This window comes from Lucilia cuprina, chromosome 2 (genome assembly GCF_022045245.1).
Source record: "Lucilia cuprina isolate Lc7/37 chromosome 2, ASM2204524v1, whole genome shotgun sequence".
Lineage (NCBI taxonomy): Eukaryota > Metazoa > Arthropoda > Insecta > Diptera > Calliphoridae > Lucilia > Lucilia cuprina.
This window is the reverse complement of record NC_060950.1, coordinates 17,406,029-17,425,888: the sequence shown is the minus strand read 5'-3', so window position 1 is coordinate 17,425,888 and position 19,860 is coordinate 17,406,029. Positions and strand designations below refer to the sequence as shown.

Sequence of the window (19,860 nt, the reverse complement as noted above, 5' to 3'; positions counted from 1 at the left end):
TTCAGTTCTAGTTCAGTTCTAGTTCAGTTCTAGTTCAGTTCTAGTTCAGTTCTAGTTCAGTTCTAGTTCAGTTCTAATTCAGTTCTAGTTCAGTTTTAGATCAGTTGTCCTAGTTTTAGTTCAGTTTTTGATCAGTTGTAGTTCACTTCTAGTTCAGTTCTAGTTCAGTTTTACTTCAGTTCTAGTTCAGTTTTAGTTTTTATGTTTTAAAGAAGTTCTGTAAGCAAATACCTTAAAGTTAGAAAATCTGTACGCAATTCAAAAATTTCATGAGGTAGCACATATTCACTATCACCATAATCGACAAAGTATAAATCCAATACCACTTCATTTGGATTATATTGATTGGGTAGAATACCCACAACTTCAGCTCTATACCATTTATTGTCATGTTTAAAAACAGTTGCAACAATTTGACCCAAATACGGTTCTTGTATCTGATGCATGGCACGATTTTCCGCAACACTATAATAATCTGTCATATTAGCGACTAAATCGTCTAATTTTTTAGTTTGTGGGCCAATTAATTGAACCCAAAATTTGGCAGGTGAGGCAATAGCTGAAACATAAACTTCCATGGGCTTTTCATCATTCTTAGCGGCCATTAGTTTCTCGCGTGGTGGCAAATGAGAACTGAGTGAAGTTTGTGAGGAATACATGCTAGAGTTAACACTATTGGTGGGCGAGCGGCGAGGTTCACGTTTTTGTTCAGCCTCTTCGACTGCCTTTCTGAGCAATTCATCTTCTTCGATTTTATCTTCGATTAGCTTACGTGCAATATTAACCTGTTGACGATTACCGGTGATAGTGATACGTCTGCTATTGGCGCTGCGTACTCCCGCATCGATGGAAACTTTTGCCAAAGAAATGCGACAAATCTCTTGCATGGCCTCACCACAACGACCCATTATTTTACCGCAAACACTTTGGGGTACATAGATTTCCTCTTTAACTATAGGTGCCCGTTCAATTTCTTTTAGAATTAAGGCACGGGCTTCTTTAACATTATCGGGATAGCCGGTTATTTCACAAATTTTATTTGCATCATCTTTATCTCTGAAAGAAACAAATAATGTTTGATAAACAATATCTTACACTTGAAAAAAAGCAATTAGAAAGTAATTATTTAAGTCTTTGTTTTTTTATTTATCCAACCTACCGAAAATGTATTTTAGTTAACGTTTTATCCTCTATAGACTTTAAGTTAGCTCCCTGTCTACCCGCCAATAGGGGAACATGTTCATTACCAATTTTCAATTCAATTTTAACTTCCTTCGGTAATGGTTGTTTAACTTGTTTTTGTGGCTTTGATCCTGGCTTAACTTTTGCTATTGTTTTGTCATTTTGTTGCTGTTGATCATCTTCATCATCATCTTTAGTCTTAAAATAGGCATATAACATGGCTCCACCGAGAGTACATAATCCAAAGCCCAATATTAACTTATATGTGGGAGTTTGTGAAAGTGCTGTGTGGCGAAACATTTTGTGTAATTTTTTTTAATTTTAATTTTTCACACGCTTAGGTAATAGTCTGAAAATAAAAGAAATTTATTAAAAATTAGTTTTAAAAATAATGAAATAAAAACAAATAAATTATAACTTATTAAACTAGAAAATAGTATTGAAAGTGTATGTGCAATACTACACCATTTTCAACAGTAATTCAGAAAAACTCAATTGTAAATGAGATTTTCCATTTGAAATTTAGAAAATTCCAATTGAAAATTGGATTTTTCACTAAACATTTCGAAAAGATCAATTGAAAATGAGAATTTTCATTTATAATTGAGAAAACATCAATTGAAATTGTGATATTCCATTTGAAATTCAGAAAAGAACAGTTAAAAATGAGATTTTTTATTTGAAATTCGGAATACATCAACTGAAAATGAGATTTTTCATTTGAAATTCAGAAAATTCCAATTGAAAATGAGAATTTTTTTTTGAAATTTAAAAAAATCAATTGAAAATAAAATTTCTCATTTGAAATCCAGAAAACCTTAATTTAAAATTAATTGTAATGAAAAATCTCACTTTCAATTGAATTTTTCTAAATTTCAAATGAAAATCTAATTTTAAATTGGAATATTCTGAATTTCAAATAAAAAATCTCATTTTCAACTGTTGTATTCCGAATTTCAAATAAAAAATCTTATTTTCAATAGATGTTTTCTCAATTTATATTGAAAATTCTCATTTTTAATTGGTCTTTTCCAAATTTCAAATGAAAAATCCCATTTTCAAATGTTCTTCTCTGAATTTCAAAAGTAAAATCTGAATTTCAATTGATATTTTCTGAATTGAAATGAAAAGTTCTCATTTTCAATTGAAAAAGGTGTAGTCATTGGCTCATTTATGTCATAAAACATTTAGCAAAAATAAAGAAAATATTTAAAATTAAACAATCATTATATTCATAAACACAGAGGTACAATATTTATAGTCAAAGCACGTGATGATGACGAAATTCAATGGCATCATTTCTTTATAGACGCAGAGAAATATTTTGAGAATTCAAGTGATTGGAAAACAACAAATAATTAAATTTTGCTAAATTAGTAAGTGTATAAATTTGTTTCATTATACAAATGTACATATACAGTAAATCAACTAAGTTTTTTGCCTACCTTTTTTTAAGAGAATTTTGTTTTTTGTTCATAAATAAAATTCGAATAATCGGGTAAAAAGTAAATATATGTTTCCAATTAAAAATAGAGATTGTGTAAAATGGGAAAAATTAGAAAAAATATCAAAATACAAATTTTGGTGCATTTGTTGTTGCAATTTATTATTTTTCATCAGAATTTGCATGTCAATAAAGTATTTTACATATTAAGAATTCCGGTTAATTTCATTGGGGTTTTCAAATTATTTTTTTAATTATTTTTGAAATTTATTGTTTTATTGTTAAAAGGAAGAGTGATAAGTATTTTTCAATTGCAATTTGCAAAAATCATATTCTGAAATGTGAAAATGAGATGTTATTTGCCTTAAAATATTTAAAGGATAATGATGAGGCAATTTCGATATAAAAAAATTAGTTTAGATTTCTGGAAGAAGTGTATCATTTTTGTTATAATATATAGATTTATACCTCACAAAACTTTTTTCTAGGCCCAAATCCATTGGTTATCTAATATATCATGTATCCAATTCAAAATTACTTATTATTTTCGAAATTTAATGAAAGAAACGATAGATTTCATGTTAAGTCAAATATTGATAAATTCTGATAGGTATATAGGATAATAAATCGGTTAAGAAATGTCCAAATTTAGTCGTTCCACTACTAAAATATCTAAAAATGTTATTCTAATATATAGGAGAAATAAAAATATTATATATTATAAAATAATGCAGCAATATTAAAAAAATGAACAAAAAACCTAAAAAAGCAAAATACTTTATTGACCCAAAAAATTAACAATACGTTCACGTTTTATCAAAAATCTCGTTAATTGATATAACGATTTTACTTTTTATGGTAGAAAATTAAAATATAAGATATTCTTTAAAAAATACAACAAACAAATTGATTTATTTTACTAAAAATAATTGTTCACATAAAGATTTTTCTTTAAATTTATAAAATTTTACATAGGCAAATTACTTAATTGATTCACTGTATATTTACACTAGCGTAACCGTGGTATTTCGCTACTCTAAGTGAAATTTATTAGGTTTCCGTTTTTTTGGATCCTTTCACGAAATTTTTAGTTTTTCTAAAAGCACTATAAAAAGGAAATAACATTTTTTTAATTTTAACAGAGTATGTTTGATTTCTATGTTTAATATTCTAAATGCTTCATTTTTTTTCTTGGTCCAGTACTCAGGGGATGACCCCTACTCATCCAGTGCATTGTGCTGGAACTAGGAATATAGTTTGTGGGAGGCAGTATAGAGGGAGTAGTGTTTGTGAGCATTTGATTTAAGACTTTTAACATCGAAATGGGTGGGGAATACTTCTGCTGGAAGTTTGCTCCACATACGAACAGTGCGGCTGAAGAATGAATTTTCCCTGTAATGTGTTGTGCGGTTCACTGGCCAATCGACCACAAATGGTTGTGTTCATGAAGACAGTCGTGTGCTACGTAAAAATATAAAAAAATCGGGAACGAGTTCTCTAATTTCAGAGGAACACATTCCAATATAGTGTGGATAGAACAGTGAAATACACCCCACATTGCGACGGTGCTCCAGTGAATCAATAGAGTTTGATACACTACTGTCACCGATAAGTACCTTCGCCCTCTCTTGTACGCGGTCGACTTCGAAGCTCCGTCCCATACATAGGAGTTGTATTTCATTTTCGGTCGGATATAAGTGGTGTAAATAGTGAGAAGATCAGATGGAGTAAAGTATGTCTTACACCTTTTAAAAAAACCGAGACACTTGAATGCTTATTTCGACAGTTGGAAAATGTGTTTAGTCCATCGGACATCACACTGTATTTTCATGTCCAGAACATCAAGAGTTTCTCATTCCTTAATATTTATACCACCCATAAATATAGAAAAAACAACATTAAGTCTTGCAAGCGTTTAAATCGACTCTGTTTACACGATCCCATTCAGAGAATTTTATTAAGTCGTGATTAAACGATTTATTCATATTGCGTCTTATTGCCCCAATCTCTAGAGAGCTCGGCCTATATTTGAATGATTTGGAATGACAGATATTGCTGTCAGCAAAAGAGTAAATAGAGTTGAAAGTTTGACGTAGAAGGTAATTTATGAAGATAATAAATAGGGTAGGAAGATAAAAAATATACATAGATATACATAGAGAGAAGTGTTCAGTTATCACGTATCCCAAGTTCTGAGGCTCTTTTAAGCAATATTATAATAATTTGTTTGTTTGAGTGTTGAGTTTTGGCCAAATGGTTCTAAATATTATACAAGCCGTTCCACTGATTCATATTTGATTATTGCAATCATGTAATATTTCGAAGGTTAGTTATATTACTTTAACTTTAAGATACATTGATAGTTCTCATACAAAAATTGTCTTAAATGGAAGAATAACTGCCAGATAAACGATAACATAAAGTTGTGGAAATAGGGGTACCACCCAAGGATATTTATCGTATACCCACTATATCGGCTCAGAATCACTTTCTGAGCCAATTTAGATTTCTGAAAATGACTTGAAGATCAAAATTTTCATATAAACATATATATTACTTAGTTAGTTAGTTTGAAAGGAGGATGTATAAACATACTGGTCGTTTTATAGTAATTTTTGAATAATTGTGGAGTCATTTTGGAGCCCTTTCTGAGTCATTTTAGATTTGTAGCAAAGAAATACAATAATACAGAAAACTGTTTTTGAGCGAAATATAATTACAAAATAAATATATTATAAATAAATAAGATTTTAATCATTAATTGAAAGTATTTAGAATTTTTTTTAGTGTTTAGTCATCTAACTATCTTCCGTAGAAGATAAATAAAGAAAACTATTTTCTGTCAATTTCTTTGACAGAAAATCTTCTTTAAAAATATTACACAAATTCAAATAATTATATATTTAATATTATAATCGAAATAATATTAAATGTACTTTTTTAAGGCCACTCAAAATTTTTTACCAAATCTTCAAAAAGAGTCTTTTATAGTGTCTTTTCTAATCAGTTTCGATTCATATTTTAATATTTTTTGAGCAATTTTTAAGTGTAATTGTTGTTGTCACATTAGAAGTATTTAATAACCACAACAATATTCTAAAAAACTAGTTCCAGAAGTAATGGCGACACTATTAGTTCTAAGGCTGTTGTTTAAGAATCTGAAGTGGTTCTGTTTTTACTCGTTCTAGAACTAGTAGTTTTTAGAACAAGTTCTAAATTTTTTTTTGGATTGTTGATATTTATTAAAAAAAATTCCAAATATGTAAATACCAAATTTTATTGTTTTAGAAAAATTAAAAAAAACATGCAAAATATGCTATAAAAATCATGGAAATATGCAAAATATATGCATTTTTAACAATATATGCAAAAATATGCAACAAAAAATCGATGCCATTTTGTAAAAAATTTTTTTGATTCGAAAAAACTAGTTAAAAGTTATTTTGAGTTACTGACTACAAACATGCATTTGCATAGAAATCTTTTTCCTTGTTCCTTTTTTACATTAAGCTAATTTATAAACAGATTTTTTTTCAGTGTAGCTATTTTTTCTTTGATATAATTGTCAGTTATTTTAAAACAATATACTAATTCATATTTAATGAAACTTGTTTGTGTTTTTTTGTGTTCTCTTTTTAAGATCATAAATCATCTGTGTGGATGCACTTGAAAAGGTTGTTAAATATTGCCAAAAAAGAAAAATAAGTTGATTTTGTAACAAGTTGCAGAAAACAAAACAAAAATTTTGTATGAAATAATAAATTTCTTTAAAAAAGAAATTACATCAAATATGCATAGACATCTAAATTTTGTATATTTGTGTGACGAAAAAAATAATATCAAAATATATAAAAAAAAACACAAATTTTATATAGCGATGATGCCATCACTTCGAACTACAATATTTATTGTATATGAAACAGCAATAAAAGGTAAGCAATCATAAATAATTTATTCTAACTTCAAGAAAATTAACTAACTACGTAGTGTAAGTGTTAAATTTTGAGAAATTTTCGTTTTTGTTAATAATGATGACAGAAACTTTAATTTTCTGTTTGTTGTCATTTAATTTTTGTTTAATTTATAACAGAAATTTTTGTAAAATTTCTTTTTATAAACTCTTTTTAAACCCAAATCCTCAGACTTTTTGCTAAACCCACCTGTACTAAATATATACTATAGCTACATATTTCTTTAAATATTTCAGTTAAAACTCTTAATAAATTGCGTGTTATTGATAACTTCAGTTTTGTTTTGTGCGGCGAACGCTATCAATAAATAATTTTATTTGATATGAATTACTTCCCACTAGGCGCCCTTAACAAAATAATCATTGAAATTGAACTTGAAACTTTGTAGGAAAATAAGAAATATTTCTAAAATGAGACTAGCAGTTTCTTTTAACAACAAAAAATGTTTTCTTTCCCCCTTCCAAAAACAAAATATAGATATTTTTATTAAAATTCCAATTGATGAAGGTCATGTACAGTATTATTAAATAAAATAGTATTTATTTAAAATACTTAAAAAGAACAGATTAAAAAACCAAATATTGCTACTAAATTTTTTTCTTAGATAAAGTTGAAGGTCTTATAAAAATATTCAAGAATCTATCTATATATATAACAAGTAAGAGTGCTATATTCGGCTGTGCCGAATCTTATATACCCTTCACCATAGTGTATTTTAAACATAATTGATCTTACAGTCTAGTTAATAAAAACATTAAAAAAATTTGAGTCGATTTGAGCCGAATGTTTCGGCGGCGGCTCAAGCAACTAAATATAGTTCGGCGGCGGCTAAGCTCCGACTCGAAGCCGGTCGACTTCGACCTCTTATTCATTGCTGGTAAACATTGACGAGACGTAGATTTTGTTTTTGTTTATCGTAAAAAAAATTTGTTTTAAAAAGCACTTGGAAAAAATTTGTGTTAGTTTTAAATTTCAAACTTACATTATTCGCATAAAAATTATTGTACAATAACTCACAATGTACTCTCATAATATTGAAAACGTTTTAAATACTTTTTTCTATTCATCAAAAAATATATTTGCAAAACAAAAGGGAAAATTATTTTATTTTAACAAAAAATGCAAATCATATTTTTTTGCTGTGTATACTTTGTATGTTTGAATTCCAAACATACAAAAAAATACACAGCTGAATAAAACCAAATACATCTACACACACACGTGTACATCTTTTTCTATGTACAGTGTTTTTAGTGTTTTTGTTGCTTTTTTAACAATTTTTTGATGAAATTTTCAGAGGTTGTCTCGGATTTTTGCTTATATCTCCGTTATTTACCGACCGATTTTGCTGATTTTAAATAGCGATCTTCTCGAAAGCATGTCTAATAGAATTATTGAAGATTCAGACATCGCCGATATCTGGGGTCCTCTAAAAACTGATTTCAACAGACAGACAGACAGACAGACAGACAGACGGACATGGCTTAATCGACTACGCTATCTATAAGGATCAAGAATATATATACTTTATAGGGTCGGAAAATTATATTATAGAAATTACAAACGGAATGACAAACTTATATATACCCTTCTCACGAAAGTGAAGGGTATAAAAATGAATGTGTGTTTGTTTGAACATTATAGGCTACTAAACGGCTGAACCGATTTTCTTGAAATTTTCCATTTTTCCAACCTTTTGGAGCCACGCCTTTGTCAATATTATTATGGATGGATAAAAGTGGGCGGACTAGCATTTGGAGGCGTGGCACCTTCCATATAAACTAAATACAAAAATTCGTTTATTTTTAAAACTATTACAGTTAGAAGTTTTACACTAATTACCCTAACATCCATGTAAACATTTTGGGTAATAAATTGGCGAACTACCCTTGAGGGGGAGCGGCACCTTCCATATTAATTATATACAAAAATAAGTTTTTTTTTGAGATAATATAACAGTTAGAGTCCTAGATATGATTATTTATAATAAAATGTGAGCGGACTAGCATTAGGAGGCGTGGCACATCCCATATAAACTAAATACAAAAATTCGTTTATCTTGGAAACTATTACAGTTAGAATCTTAAAATTTTGCACATATAGCTTTAACTTCCATGTAAACATTTTGGATAATAAATTAGCGAACTACCCTTGAGGATAAAATATGAGCGGACTAGCATTAGTAGGCGCGGCACATCCCATATAAACTAAATACAAAATTTCGTTTATCTTGGAAACAATTACAGTTAGAATTCTAAATTTTTGCACGAATTACATTAACATCTATGTAAAAAATTTTGGATAATAAATTAGCGAACTACCCTTGAGGGGGAGCGGCACCTCTCATATTAATTAAATACAAAAATTCATTTATCTGGGAAACTAACAGAACAAAATTATTAAAAATTTTTAAAATTATAAAAATGCACAAAGAACTTTAATATTCATCCGAAAATTTACCTGAATAAAATAGAAAAATTCGTATATCTGAGAAACTATTGCAGCTAGAATCTTCAAATTTTACTTGAAGAACTTTGACATTCATGTGAACATTTAGCGAAAAACGGGCGTACTTCCAATGAGGTACTTGGTACCTCTCATATAAATTTTAATTACAAAAATATATATCTGAACACTTTATAGGAAAAAGGGCGGACTTTCATCTAGGGAGCTTGAAAACCCCACATGAATAAAATAGAAAAATTCATATATCTGAGAAACTATTAGAGCTAGAAACTTTAAATTCTACATGAAGAACTCTGACATTTATGTAAACATTTAGAGAAAAACGGGTGGACTTTCAATGGGGTACTTGGTACCTCCCATATGAAATAAATACAAAATTTCGTTTAATGGGGAAACTGATAGAACAATATTCTTCCAGTTTTGCACAAATTACTTTAATATTCATCTGAACACTTTATAGGAAAAAGGACGGACTTTCATCTGGGGACCTTAAAAACCCTACATAAATAAAACAGACAAATTCGTATATCTGAGAAACTATTAGAGCTAGAAACTTCAAATTTTACATGAAGAACTTTGACATTCATGTGAACATTTAGAGAATAAGGGGCGGACTTCCATTAAATACAAAATTTCGTTTAATGGGGAAACTGGTAGAACAATATTCTTCCAATTTTGCAGAAATTACTTTAATATTCATCTAAACAATTTATAGGAAAAATGGCGGACTTTCATCTGGGAGCTTAAAAACCCCACATGAATAAAATAGAAAAAATCGTATATCTGAGAAACTATTGGAGCTTTTAAATTTTACATGAAGATTTTTAACATTCATGTGAACATTTAGAAAATAACGGGCGGAAATGGGCAAACTTCCAATAATTTGCTTTGCAACTCTGATATGTGCCATATTGTATTGCGGTTTAGTTTTGTGCGTGAAAGGGTTTTTTGATTATTATGTAGGTATTTAATTTCGATCGAGGAAGTGAATCACACCGGGTATTAGCTAGTTCTATATAAAAACAACTTTTGAATATTTTAATGATTTTTTTAGTTTTGATTATTTATAAACAAAAATCATTATTTACTTCTTGTTTGTTAATAAAGTTTTCTTATTTTATTTATTAATAATAATTAATACACTGGCCGAAATATTTACTATTTCCTTTTTGATAATTATGTTATAAACTTAATAATTTATTTTAAATAGGAGTTTGTTTTTGTCCAAATTATTTGCCAATTTAAACTAAACTTCAAAATTTTAATTACAAAAACCTTCTAATAATTATGGAAATTTGTAATATGAGTTTTATTTGTGGTTTAATTTATAATTCTGTAATTTACACTATGTATATTATTAAAAATATGCGTTTGCGGTTAATTACTTTGGGCCTTATGCAAAAACGATTATTAAAGTTAACAATGGTTTACTACACACTTTTTCCATATAAAAACATGTTTTAATAACCGTTGTTAACTTAATAATCGTTTTTGCATAAGGCGGTTTATCTTTTGTAATATTTATATTTATATTATTTAAAGTATTTATTGATTATTTTACTATAATTACAAATGTTTGTATTGTTATAAATTAAGTGATTTAACAATATTATCTTGAAAATCCAAAATTTTAATGCAAGATCAAAGGTCAAATTTCGAAAATTATAGTATATAGGGTTTCAAGACACTCCAGATGAAAGTCCACCCCTTTTACTCAAAATGTTCAGATGAATATTAAAGTTTTTCGTGTAAAATTTAAATAATTTTGTTCTATTGATTTCCCAAATAAATTAATTTTTGTATTTAATTCATTCATTACCAAAATGTTAAGATAGATGTAAAAGTTCTACGTGCCAAATTTGAAAATTCTATCTATAATAGATTCCATGATAAACAAATGTTTATATTTAATTCATGTGAGAGGTGCCACGCCTCTCGCTGCTAATCCGCCCAGTTTTTTCTTACGAAGTGTTAGAGTATTGATCTTATCATAAATATTAGATCGGATGCTAAAGATCATTAAATTTGTCAAATTTTTTATCACAATTTTCACATTCGTCATCATTCTTAATATTACTAATGTAGAACCAGAATTAGTGAATAAATTCTAAAGAAGTTCTTCTCAGACATTACTTTAATAAATATATAATTATGTTTAAATTTAAAATTTATGTTATTCACTGTATCAATATCACTGACGGAATTGAATGTATAAAACTTATTCAATATTGGTCGTAAAAAATCAATCAATAATCACCCCTATCGCCTTTCCGTTCACTAACATTTTGCTCGTGAAAAAATTCCCCTGTTGTAAAATTTGTTGATGAAATTTTGTAAACATTGAACAGCTGTTCCATACAAAGTCAACTATTGTGCATGAATTGTTCACAACAAGTTCACGATAGCAATTTTCTCTCATTAAATTCTAAGACGATCTATCTATGTCCGTCTATGTGTTTGTTAAAAGCTCGATATTTTATACTTATAATCGAACAATCGACTTTTTATCGAAAAAAAAAAAACGAAAAGTCAAAGTCGACTATTTTGTTCCAAAAAAGTCGATAACTCGACTATCGTCTGTGAAAAAAGTCGAAAAGTCGACTTTGTCTGAAAGTCGAATAAAGTCGAAAAAAGTCTAAAAGTCGGAAGAAGTCGAAAACTCGAAAATTGTCAAAGTCGAAGTTAGTTAGTTATAGTCGAAAAGTCGGAAGAAGTCGAAAACTCGAAAATTGTAGAAACAAGTTAAAAATAGTCGAAAATTTTAAACAAGTGTAAAAAAAGTCAAAAACTCTAAAATAGTCGGAAAAACTCGAAAGAATTCAAAAAATAAAAGTCGAAGATAGTCAAAAAGTCGGTTGTGCTGATGTTTCTAACGTACAATAATAATGGGGGCTTTTATAGGGGCTATGGTCAAATGAGGCCCTATTATTATAAAGTTCATGAGGGTAATCAAGGCTAGTATAGAACATGGTTTTGTAGCTTTTTGTCGAGATACGAGTATATTAAACATAATTATGAACTTATAAGCCCTATTTGGCGGACTCAGTTGTATGGGGCCTAGGTGAAATAATGGACCGATGTTAACTATTTTCAAAAGGCTTCATCTACGGTACCATAGAAGATCATGTGCCGAATTTCATTGAATTATCTCCAAAATTGCGACCTGTAGTTTGATTAAAAGGCTTACAAGCCCTATTGGGGTTCACAATTGTATGGGGGCCAGGTAAAATAATGGACCGATCTTAACCGTTTTCAATAGCCTTCGTCTATGGTAGCATACAAGTTCATGTGCCAAATTTTATTGAATTATCTCCAAATTGAATTATCTTCTATTCGGGGGTACAGTTGTATGGGGTCCAGGTGAAATAATGGACCGATCTTAACTATTTTCAATAGGCTTCGACCCTAGGGCAATAGAATCTCATGTAAAAAATTGCATAGAATTATCTCCTGTAGTTTAATTAAAAGGTTTACATGGACAGGCGGACTCGACTCAGAAAATGATTCTGAATCAGAAAAAGATGATACTTTAAGGTGAGTATGGGACCAATATTATTGTGCGTTACAAACATTAGCACAAACCCTATATAACCTCCCCACTAAAGTGGTGTAGGGTACAATTACTATTTGTCTTATTAAGTGCAATTTAAGATTTCAAGATTTCTTTGTTTGTAAAAAATTTAAATCACATTAACTTAATTAAGTCTCTTACCAATTAATTGTTTAACTAATCCAACAATTTTTTAGAGCGTATTTTCCTTTATAATAATAATTCCAAATTGCGTGTACACATTTCGTTTTAATTAAGTGCAATATGTTTTTCACTTTTCTTTTGAAACAAGACACAGGGCACTAATGAACAAATTAAGACATTTAAAACAACTATAAACCTAAAAGATAACAAGGCATGTTTTTAATTTAAATTAAATATAAATATACAGACAGTTTGGCTTGAATATTAGAAGAATAGAAAAAAAAACTATTTAAGCATGACGCGGAAATACTATAAAGAACCGAAAAATGTAAAAACATTTTCAAACACAACTTGAGGTGAAAAATAAAAACGATTAAATAACATTGAAAAAATAAATACACATGGTTCTAAATACGATTAAAACGCACACGTAGTACACCAAAGCAAGCGAGAAAAAAACATTTGAAATAACGCTAAATAAATAAAATTACTTGAATGTTTTAAGCCGACCTTGATAATGAAAAATAAATGAAAAATGCCTTTTTTGTGTGGAAAGAAAAACAAACGCACCAATCGCACAATTTTGAAAATTTTGTAAATGAATAATAACAAATTAAATCACTTTTAAGTGATTTGTATTATTTATTTGTATTTTTGGTTTATTTTTGGTTTATTTTTTTTGTTTGTTTTAATTTTTGCGAAATTTTTTCACGAAACGCGTTATTTATTTTTTAAAAAAATTATATAAAAAGTAAAACCGTTTCAGAGCAATGATTAATGGCAAATATAATGTTTGATTGCGTATGTGTATCGAAAAATTTATAAAAAACATTCAATATTTTTTCGAAATTTATTTTTAATTATTTTTTTTGTTATTTCCATACAATATATATATATTTTTTTTGTAACAATCACATCAATTTTTATTTTTTGGAATTTTATTTATAATTTTTTTTATTATTATTTTTTCCCAATTTAAATAATTCTCGTTTTTTTAGCCATGTATTTGTTGTCGTCGAGTCTACAATTAAATATTAACTGAAATGCTTTTGCTTGTTCTCTAAACCAAACTAACAAGTGTGTCTGTTGCATGTTAGGGTTTTCGTTGATAGAAATTTTTATACCCTCCCCCTTTTTTGTGGGGATGGTATATTGGGTTTTGTGCTGATGTTTGTTGAAGTATATAACCTTAAAGTATAGAATCGTTTTCTGAGTCGATTAAGCTATGTCCGTCCGTCTGGATGTTTGGCTGGCTGTCCATGTAAATCTTGTGCGCAAGTTAAAGGTCGTAATTTTCTATATATTTGGATGAAATTAGGCACACATTCTTTTTGGGCCAAGGACGAAGCTTATATGGTTAAAATCGGTCCATTATTTCGCCTAGTGCCCCCCGAATATGTCAACAAAAGTCGGGAAAACCTAGTTTTGTAGAACTTTTAATGACACTACCGATTTTTGTAATGATCGCGCCACAGTTCACTCTAGCCCCCATAAAAACTCCCTTCAGAAAATGACTCGAAGTTCAATATTCTCCTATAAACACTAATAACACTTTTAAATTCTACATAAATAACTTTGAAGTAGACTTAACTTCCCCTACCAACATTTATAACGATAGGGCCATATTTTCCCCTACTCTCCTTTGAGCCCTATTGTAAAAAGTCTCTTTTTTTGCCAAAAATAAGTAAAAATATTCCGGAATAAAATTTAAAAATAAATCAAATGCTTTTTTTTTTAATAATCCCAATTGTTAACATACTAACTGGTGTAGGGTATCATATAGTCGACTATACCCGACTATACATTCATACTTGTTTTAAATTGCTTATTATAATTTTAAAAATATTTACTTTGAAGCATTTTAGATGTTTTATAAGTTCACACTCATTATTTTACATATTTCTAACACACGACCTTCTATTGGACCCTTCTAATCGCCCCACATGAAAGAGAGACATGGAGGATTTCAGAGTTGTAAACTTAAGAGCTAGAATAATATAAGTTCTGTTTGGGTGATAGATTCTCCCAAAATAAGAAGGCCACCTTAGCTGGATATTTAGATAAAGTATCCCAAACATCCCAGCAAAAAAAGAACTTCCAAACAAGCGAAAAACAAGTAGAATTTATTCCATGGAAGTTCTGAAAGAGACCTGTAGAAGTTGTGATTTAAACACAGGCATATCATAGGAGGAATGTCCTTTTTATTAGATTCCAAATTCACTACATCTGAAGTCATTTTTATGTTTTTTTTTGGAAAGTATACTTTAAATTTTAAACATAATTGGATTCTTTGGAAGACAATAAACATTAATTCCACAGAAGGTAAACAAATTCAAATTAGTGCTACTTTTGAAGTGGTGATAAATGTTATTCATTTGAAAGTACTTCGTTTTATTTTTGCTGGGATACTACATAACGGGTAGGGGAGGACGCACAACTGTTTCAGATCATTCTTCGTGCAGTTAAATGATTTATAACGAAGTATTTAGCACATGTATATGTCGTTTCTTTATGAAATATGATCTTCCCGCGAAGATAGATAAGAACTAATAGAATAGAACTCATTTGAAGCCTTAGGCAACATGTAGGCGGTGTATCATGTTAACACCTGACCACATACAAGCACTTGGCGTGATTTCTTCAAAGTGTCTTTACTTACATCATAATTGCTGGTACTTTTTTAACCGTAGTTTCAGATAGGAACCAATACCGTTCCTTTCAACTCTAAATAACAATCTGGACAACATGTCAACGCCGGATCATATAAAGGTACTTTACTCTAGTAATTTAACTATCAATCGCTGCACCCAAATACGAATCTATTAAATAAGCTATAGATAAGTTCTTACTCACAGAGAACACTCTGTGGTATTGGTCAGATATGAACTATTGCCGGTAAATACCTTATAAAGAAGACTATAGGTCCTAGACAAACTTTAGCTTATTTCAGAACAGAATCAGGAAATCTGGTTCGAATTAAATTCATTTTTCAAAAATAACTTTTCGGAACAGTAAAACCCAATATCTGTACGAGTTTCATTATTACATAGTAAAGACAACTGGATCTAGACAAACTTCACCTTATTTCAAAAGAGAATTCGGAAATATATTCCAAAATTAATAAATTTCCCAAAAATTACTTTTCCGAACACTCTATATTTTTTCTCATTTTGTTTGTTCTCTGAGAATATACGAAAATTGTATTTTTTCCATTTTTTTTTCAACAAACAAGTTAGTCAATTAGTTAGTATGCATTATAGCATTTATTCAAGGTATTAAAATTTTAACATACTGAAAAAGAAAACCGGCTAGTATATAATTTTTTTTGTTTTTATTTTTGTTTGTTGAGACAACAACAAAAAAAAAGAGAACGTACTCGTATTATTGGTTAGATGATAGATTGACAAATTCAACTATAACCACATGATTTGAATTAAATTTTCGTTGGATTTAAAAGAAAAGAAAATTTTCTTTTTAAGTAATTTAATGTCTTAAAGAAAAAGTAGATTTGAAAAGTTGTATTAAAAAAATTAAGTATGTATGTATATAAATACAATATTTATATATCTACATACATACATATATAAATAAGACAAAGTTCAAGATTTTCGTTTATGTTATACGTTTATAAGTTTAGTATATTTATTTATTTACTATTTTTGTTGTTTACACATAGGTAATGTGAAAATTTATGAACCGAATATTTGTACATTATTTTGTTAAATCGAGCATTTGAAGGAATACATTTTTAGATTCTTTATTTGTTTTTTTATTAGATTTTAAAGTGAAAATTAATCAAGCTTGGAATTTGGTGATAAATATAGTTTTGTATAATATATTAAGAATTTATTATTTAATTATAGTTTATTAAAATAATTTTCCATCAAATATCTTATATACATATAAATAAACTCAAATATTTTTTTGCGGCATTTCAAAGAGAAATGCTGCAGTTTTACATAAATGCAAATATAACAACATCGCTCTGTAAAACTTCCAAAAAGATTCTTTAATCAAAATAAATTTTGTTTGCTTCTTCTATAACTAGTTCATTTTTGAACTGGATAAACATCATGGACCTAGACTATAGACTTAGACTAGCTTAAAGTCTAGACAATAGACTAGACTATAGACCAGACAATAGACTAGACCATAGACTACACAATAGACTAGACTATAGAGTAAACTATATACTAGACTATAGGCTAAACTATAGACTAGACTATAGGCTAAACTATAGACTAGACTATAGGCTAAACTATAGACTAGACTATAGACTAGACTATAGACTAGACTATAGACTAGACTATAGACTAGACTATAGACTAGACTATAGACTAGACTATAGACTAGACTATAGACTAGACTATAGACTAGACTATAGACTAGACTATAGACTAGACTATAGACTAGACTATAGACTAGACTATAGACTAGACTATAGACTAGACTATAGATTAGACTATAGACTAAACTATAGATTAGACTATAGACTAAACTATAGATTAGACTATAGACTATACTATAGATTAGACTATAGACTAGACTATAGATAAGACTAGACTATAGACTATAGATTAGACTGTAGACTAGATGGACTACAGACTAGACTATAGACTAGAATATAGATGAAACTAGACTATAGAATAGACTACAGACTACATAGACTTTAGACTAGAAACAGACAAGACTATAGACTAGACTAGATACTAGACTAGAGTCTAGACTAGAGACTAGACTAGTTTCTAGACTAGAGACTAGACTAGAGTCTAGACTATAGACTAGGCTATAGATTAGACTATAGACTAAACTACAGATTAGACTATAGACTAGACTATAGATTAGACTATAGACTAGACTATAGACTAGACCAGAGACTAGACTATAGACTAGACCATAGATTAGACTTTAGTGTAAACGTTTTTATTAAAATTTTATTTGTTTTTTTTTCAAAACATTAATAAAATAATAGATTAGTTCACAATTTATGAAAAAAATAATAAATTTCGAAAAACTCAGAAAATTGCTACGGAGAGTTTCGCGCATAAAAACCCTAATTGCATCTACAAACAAAACAAGAACATATTCTTTTAAATTTATGCCAAAAGTATCTTTTAATAATCTTTTAATGGGAAATATGTATGTACATATTTGCATACATATATTTTACTTTAATTTGTTTACATATTATTAATTTATTCATTCTCTCTAAATATAAAAAAAGAAAACATATGACGAAATAGTTTGCGGCTTATTGGAGAATATGTATAAATTACTTATACATATTGTGTTTTTTTTTGCCAGTGGATCACTAGACTTCATTCACTTTTAATTGTATGTTATTTTGTATTTTTTTGTTTTTTAATGTAGTTTGCAATTTGTTGTTTATTATGTCATTTAACTATATTTAGAGAAGTCTTAATAACGAATTCATACATTGTTGTCTCCTTCAGTTTTTATAGTAGTTTTTTTCTTTGTTTTGTTTATTTTCATTTCTTATAAAAATTTTATAAATTCTCAGCTTAGCAATGAAGAAAAAAAAGCACAACAATTAAAATCTTGTTGGTTTAACGGTTTTTTGCTGGGGCTTTTTAAATCTTTGTATCCAATAGAGTATCTGTAGTTTAAATAAAATATTTTGTTTATTTTTTAGCATGTTCATTTATTTTCTTTTTGAGAGGTTGAGAAGTCAATTTAGCAATCTCCATGATCTAAACAAACAACGTTATCTGATGATATTTGTGATTGATCATAAGAGCAATAATAAAATCAAGTCAAACTTTACCTAATATAGCAAATTTATTGGAGATTGCTACTTTTGCAATGTTCTCTATAAAATAGCTTTTTTTGGATTTTGGTTATTCTAAAATAAAATTATTTTAAATAAATTCTAATTTAAATAAATAATATAGAGATAGACTTCTTTGTTTCTATACTATTCATTTAATTTAAATGTAGACTAGTGGGTTGGTTGCTTGGGTTTATTAATACCACAACAATTTGCTTTTAAACATTATAAATACATACATGTTTTATGTTAATTTATAGATAATATATTTCTATGTACATTTATTGTTGTTACTTTTAACAATAATTAGAGAAAAAGGAAATTTTACTGCAGCTAATCATTATAAATTGAGAAAAAAAGTGCAATTTAAAACAACTTTCATTTCGTGAAAAACTCAAATTTTCTTTTCACAAATTTCGCATTGTTGGCGGTTTTGTGAGTCAAATAATTTATTTAGTTCTGTTTTTATTTTTTGTTATTTTTCAATATGTATAATTTTTTGATACACATGTTCGTATTTGAAAATCAAAGTAGAAAAAGTGTTTTTTCCTCTGGCACTAAATCAACAAAAACAAATATTTTTTTTGTGTGTGACGACCGAACGACCAAACATATTCTAGATTAAAAAAACTAAAAATATTTTTCATTCTTTTTTAAGAACTAAAAACAAAATACTAAAATAAATTATGTTAATTATTGTTTTTGCTAAAATAAAAAATAGAGAATGAACTTTAAAAATTAAAAAAAAAAAATATGTTGTTATATAAAAGAAAATAATTAAGTTAAAAACATATTTATTAATTTATCAAACTATATGTTTATCTATCTATCTATCTATCTATCTATCTATCTATCTATCTATCTATCTATCTATCTATATATCTATCTATCTATCTATCTATCTATCTATCTATCTATCTATCTATCTATCTTATTTTAATTTGATTTTTATATAAAAAATACAAAAAACGTTGCTGTTTTTTTTTTTTTGTCTCTGTTGTCAGCGCAACAGTAATTGACAGTGAGTGATGGAGTGTTTATGTTCTAGTTTTTCAATGTAATTAAAAAAAATGTTCAGTAAAATGGTTTTAAATGTTATACTTTCTTAAATTAATTGTTCTTAATTTAATGAAATTAATAAAATTGTTTGTATTTTTTTGTTTGAAATATCTAATGTCAAGTTTGTGTCTTAAATCTTTCGTTTTCATACTCTCTAACTCATAGTGGGATTTAGTGGTTGAGTACACATTTAATTGAAAATCGTGTGGATTTTTTTTTTTTTTTTGTTTATATTTTTAATTAAGATTTCACTGCA

At 28.1% G+C, this 19,860-nt stretch overlaps 1 protein-coding gene across 4 annotated transcripts in view; it reads right to left on the bottom strand.

Annotated features, from left to right (window-relative positions):
* LOC111678643 (tudor and KH domain-containing protein homolog) overlaps nucleotides 1–13,775 on the bottom strand; it is a 16,149-nt gene extending 2,374 nt beyond the window's left edge. Inside the window, exons 1-4 of one of the 4 annotated variants that reach the window (XM_023440049.2) lie at nucleotides 13,642–13,775; nucleotides 12,776–12,953; nucleotides 1,160–1,531; nucleotides 232–1,056 (exon numbers count right to left, since the gene is read on the bottom strand). In XM_023440049.2, the coding sequence (XP_023295817.2) occupies nucleotides 232–1,056; nucleotides 1,160–1,482 (1,148 nt within the window). In that variant the 5' untranslated portion in view covers nucleotides 1,483–1,531; nucleotides 12,776–12,953; nucleotides 13,642–13,775. Of the gene's footprint in view, nucleotides 1–231; nucleotides 1,057–1,159; nucleotides 1,532–12,775; nucleotides 13,144–13,267; nucleotides 13,328–13,641 lie in introns of those variants that run through there. The other 3 variants (XM_046948444.1, XM_046948450.1, XM_046948435.1) reach the window with 3 other exon arrangements.
* Nucleotides 13,776–19,860: the final 6,085 nt, after the last annotated feature.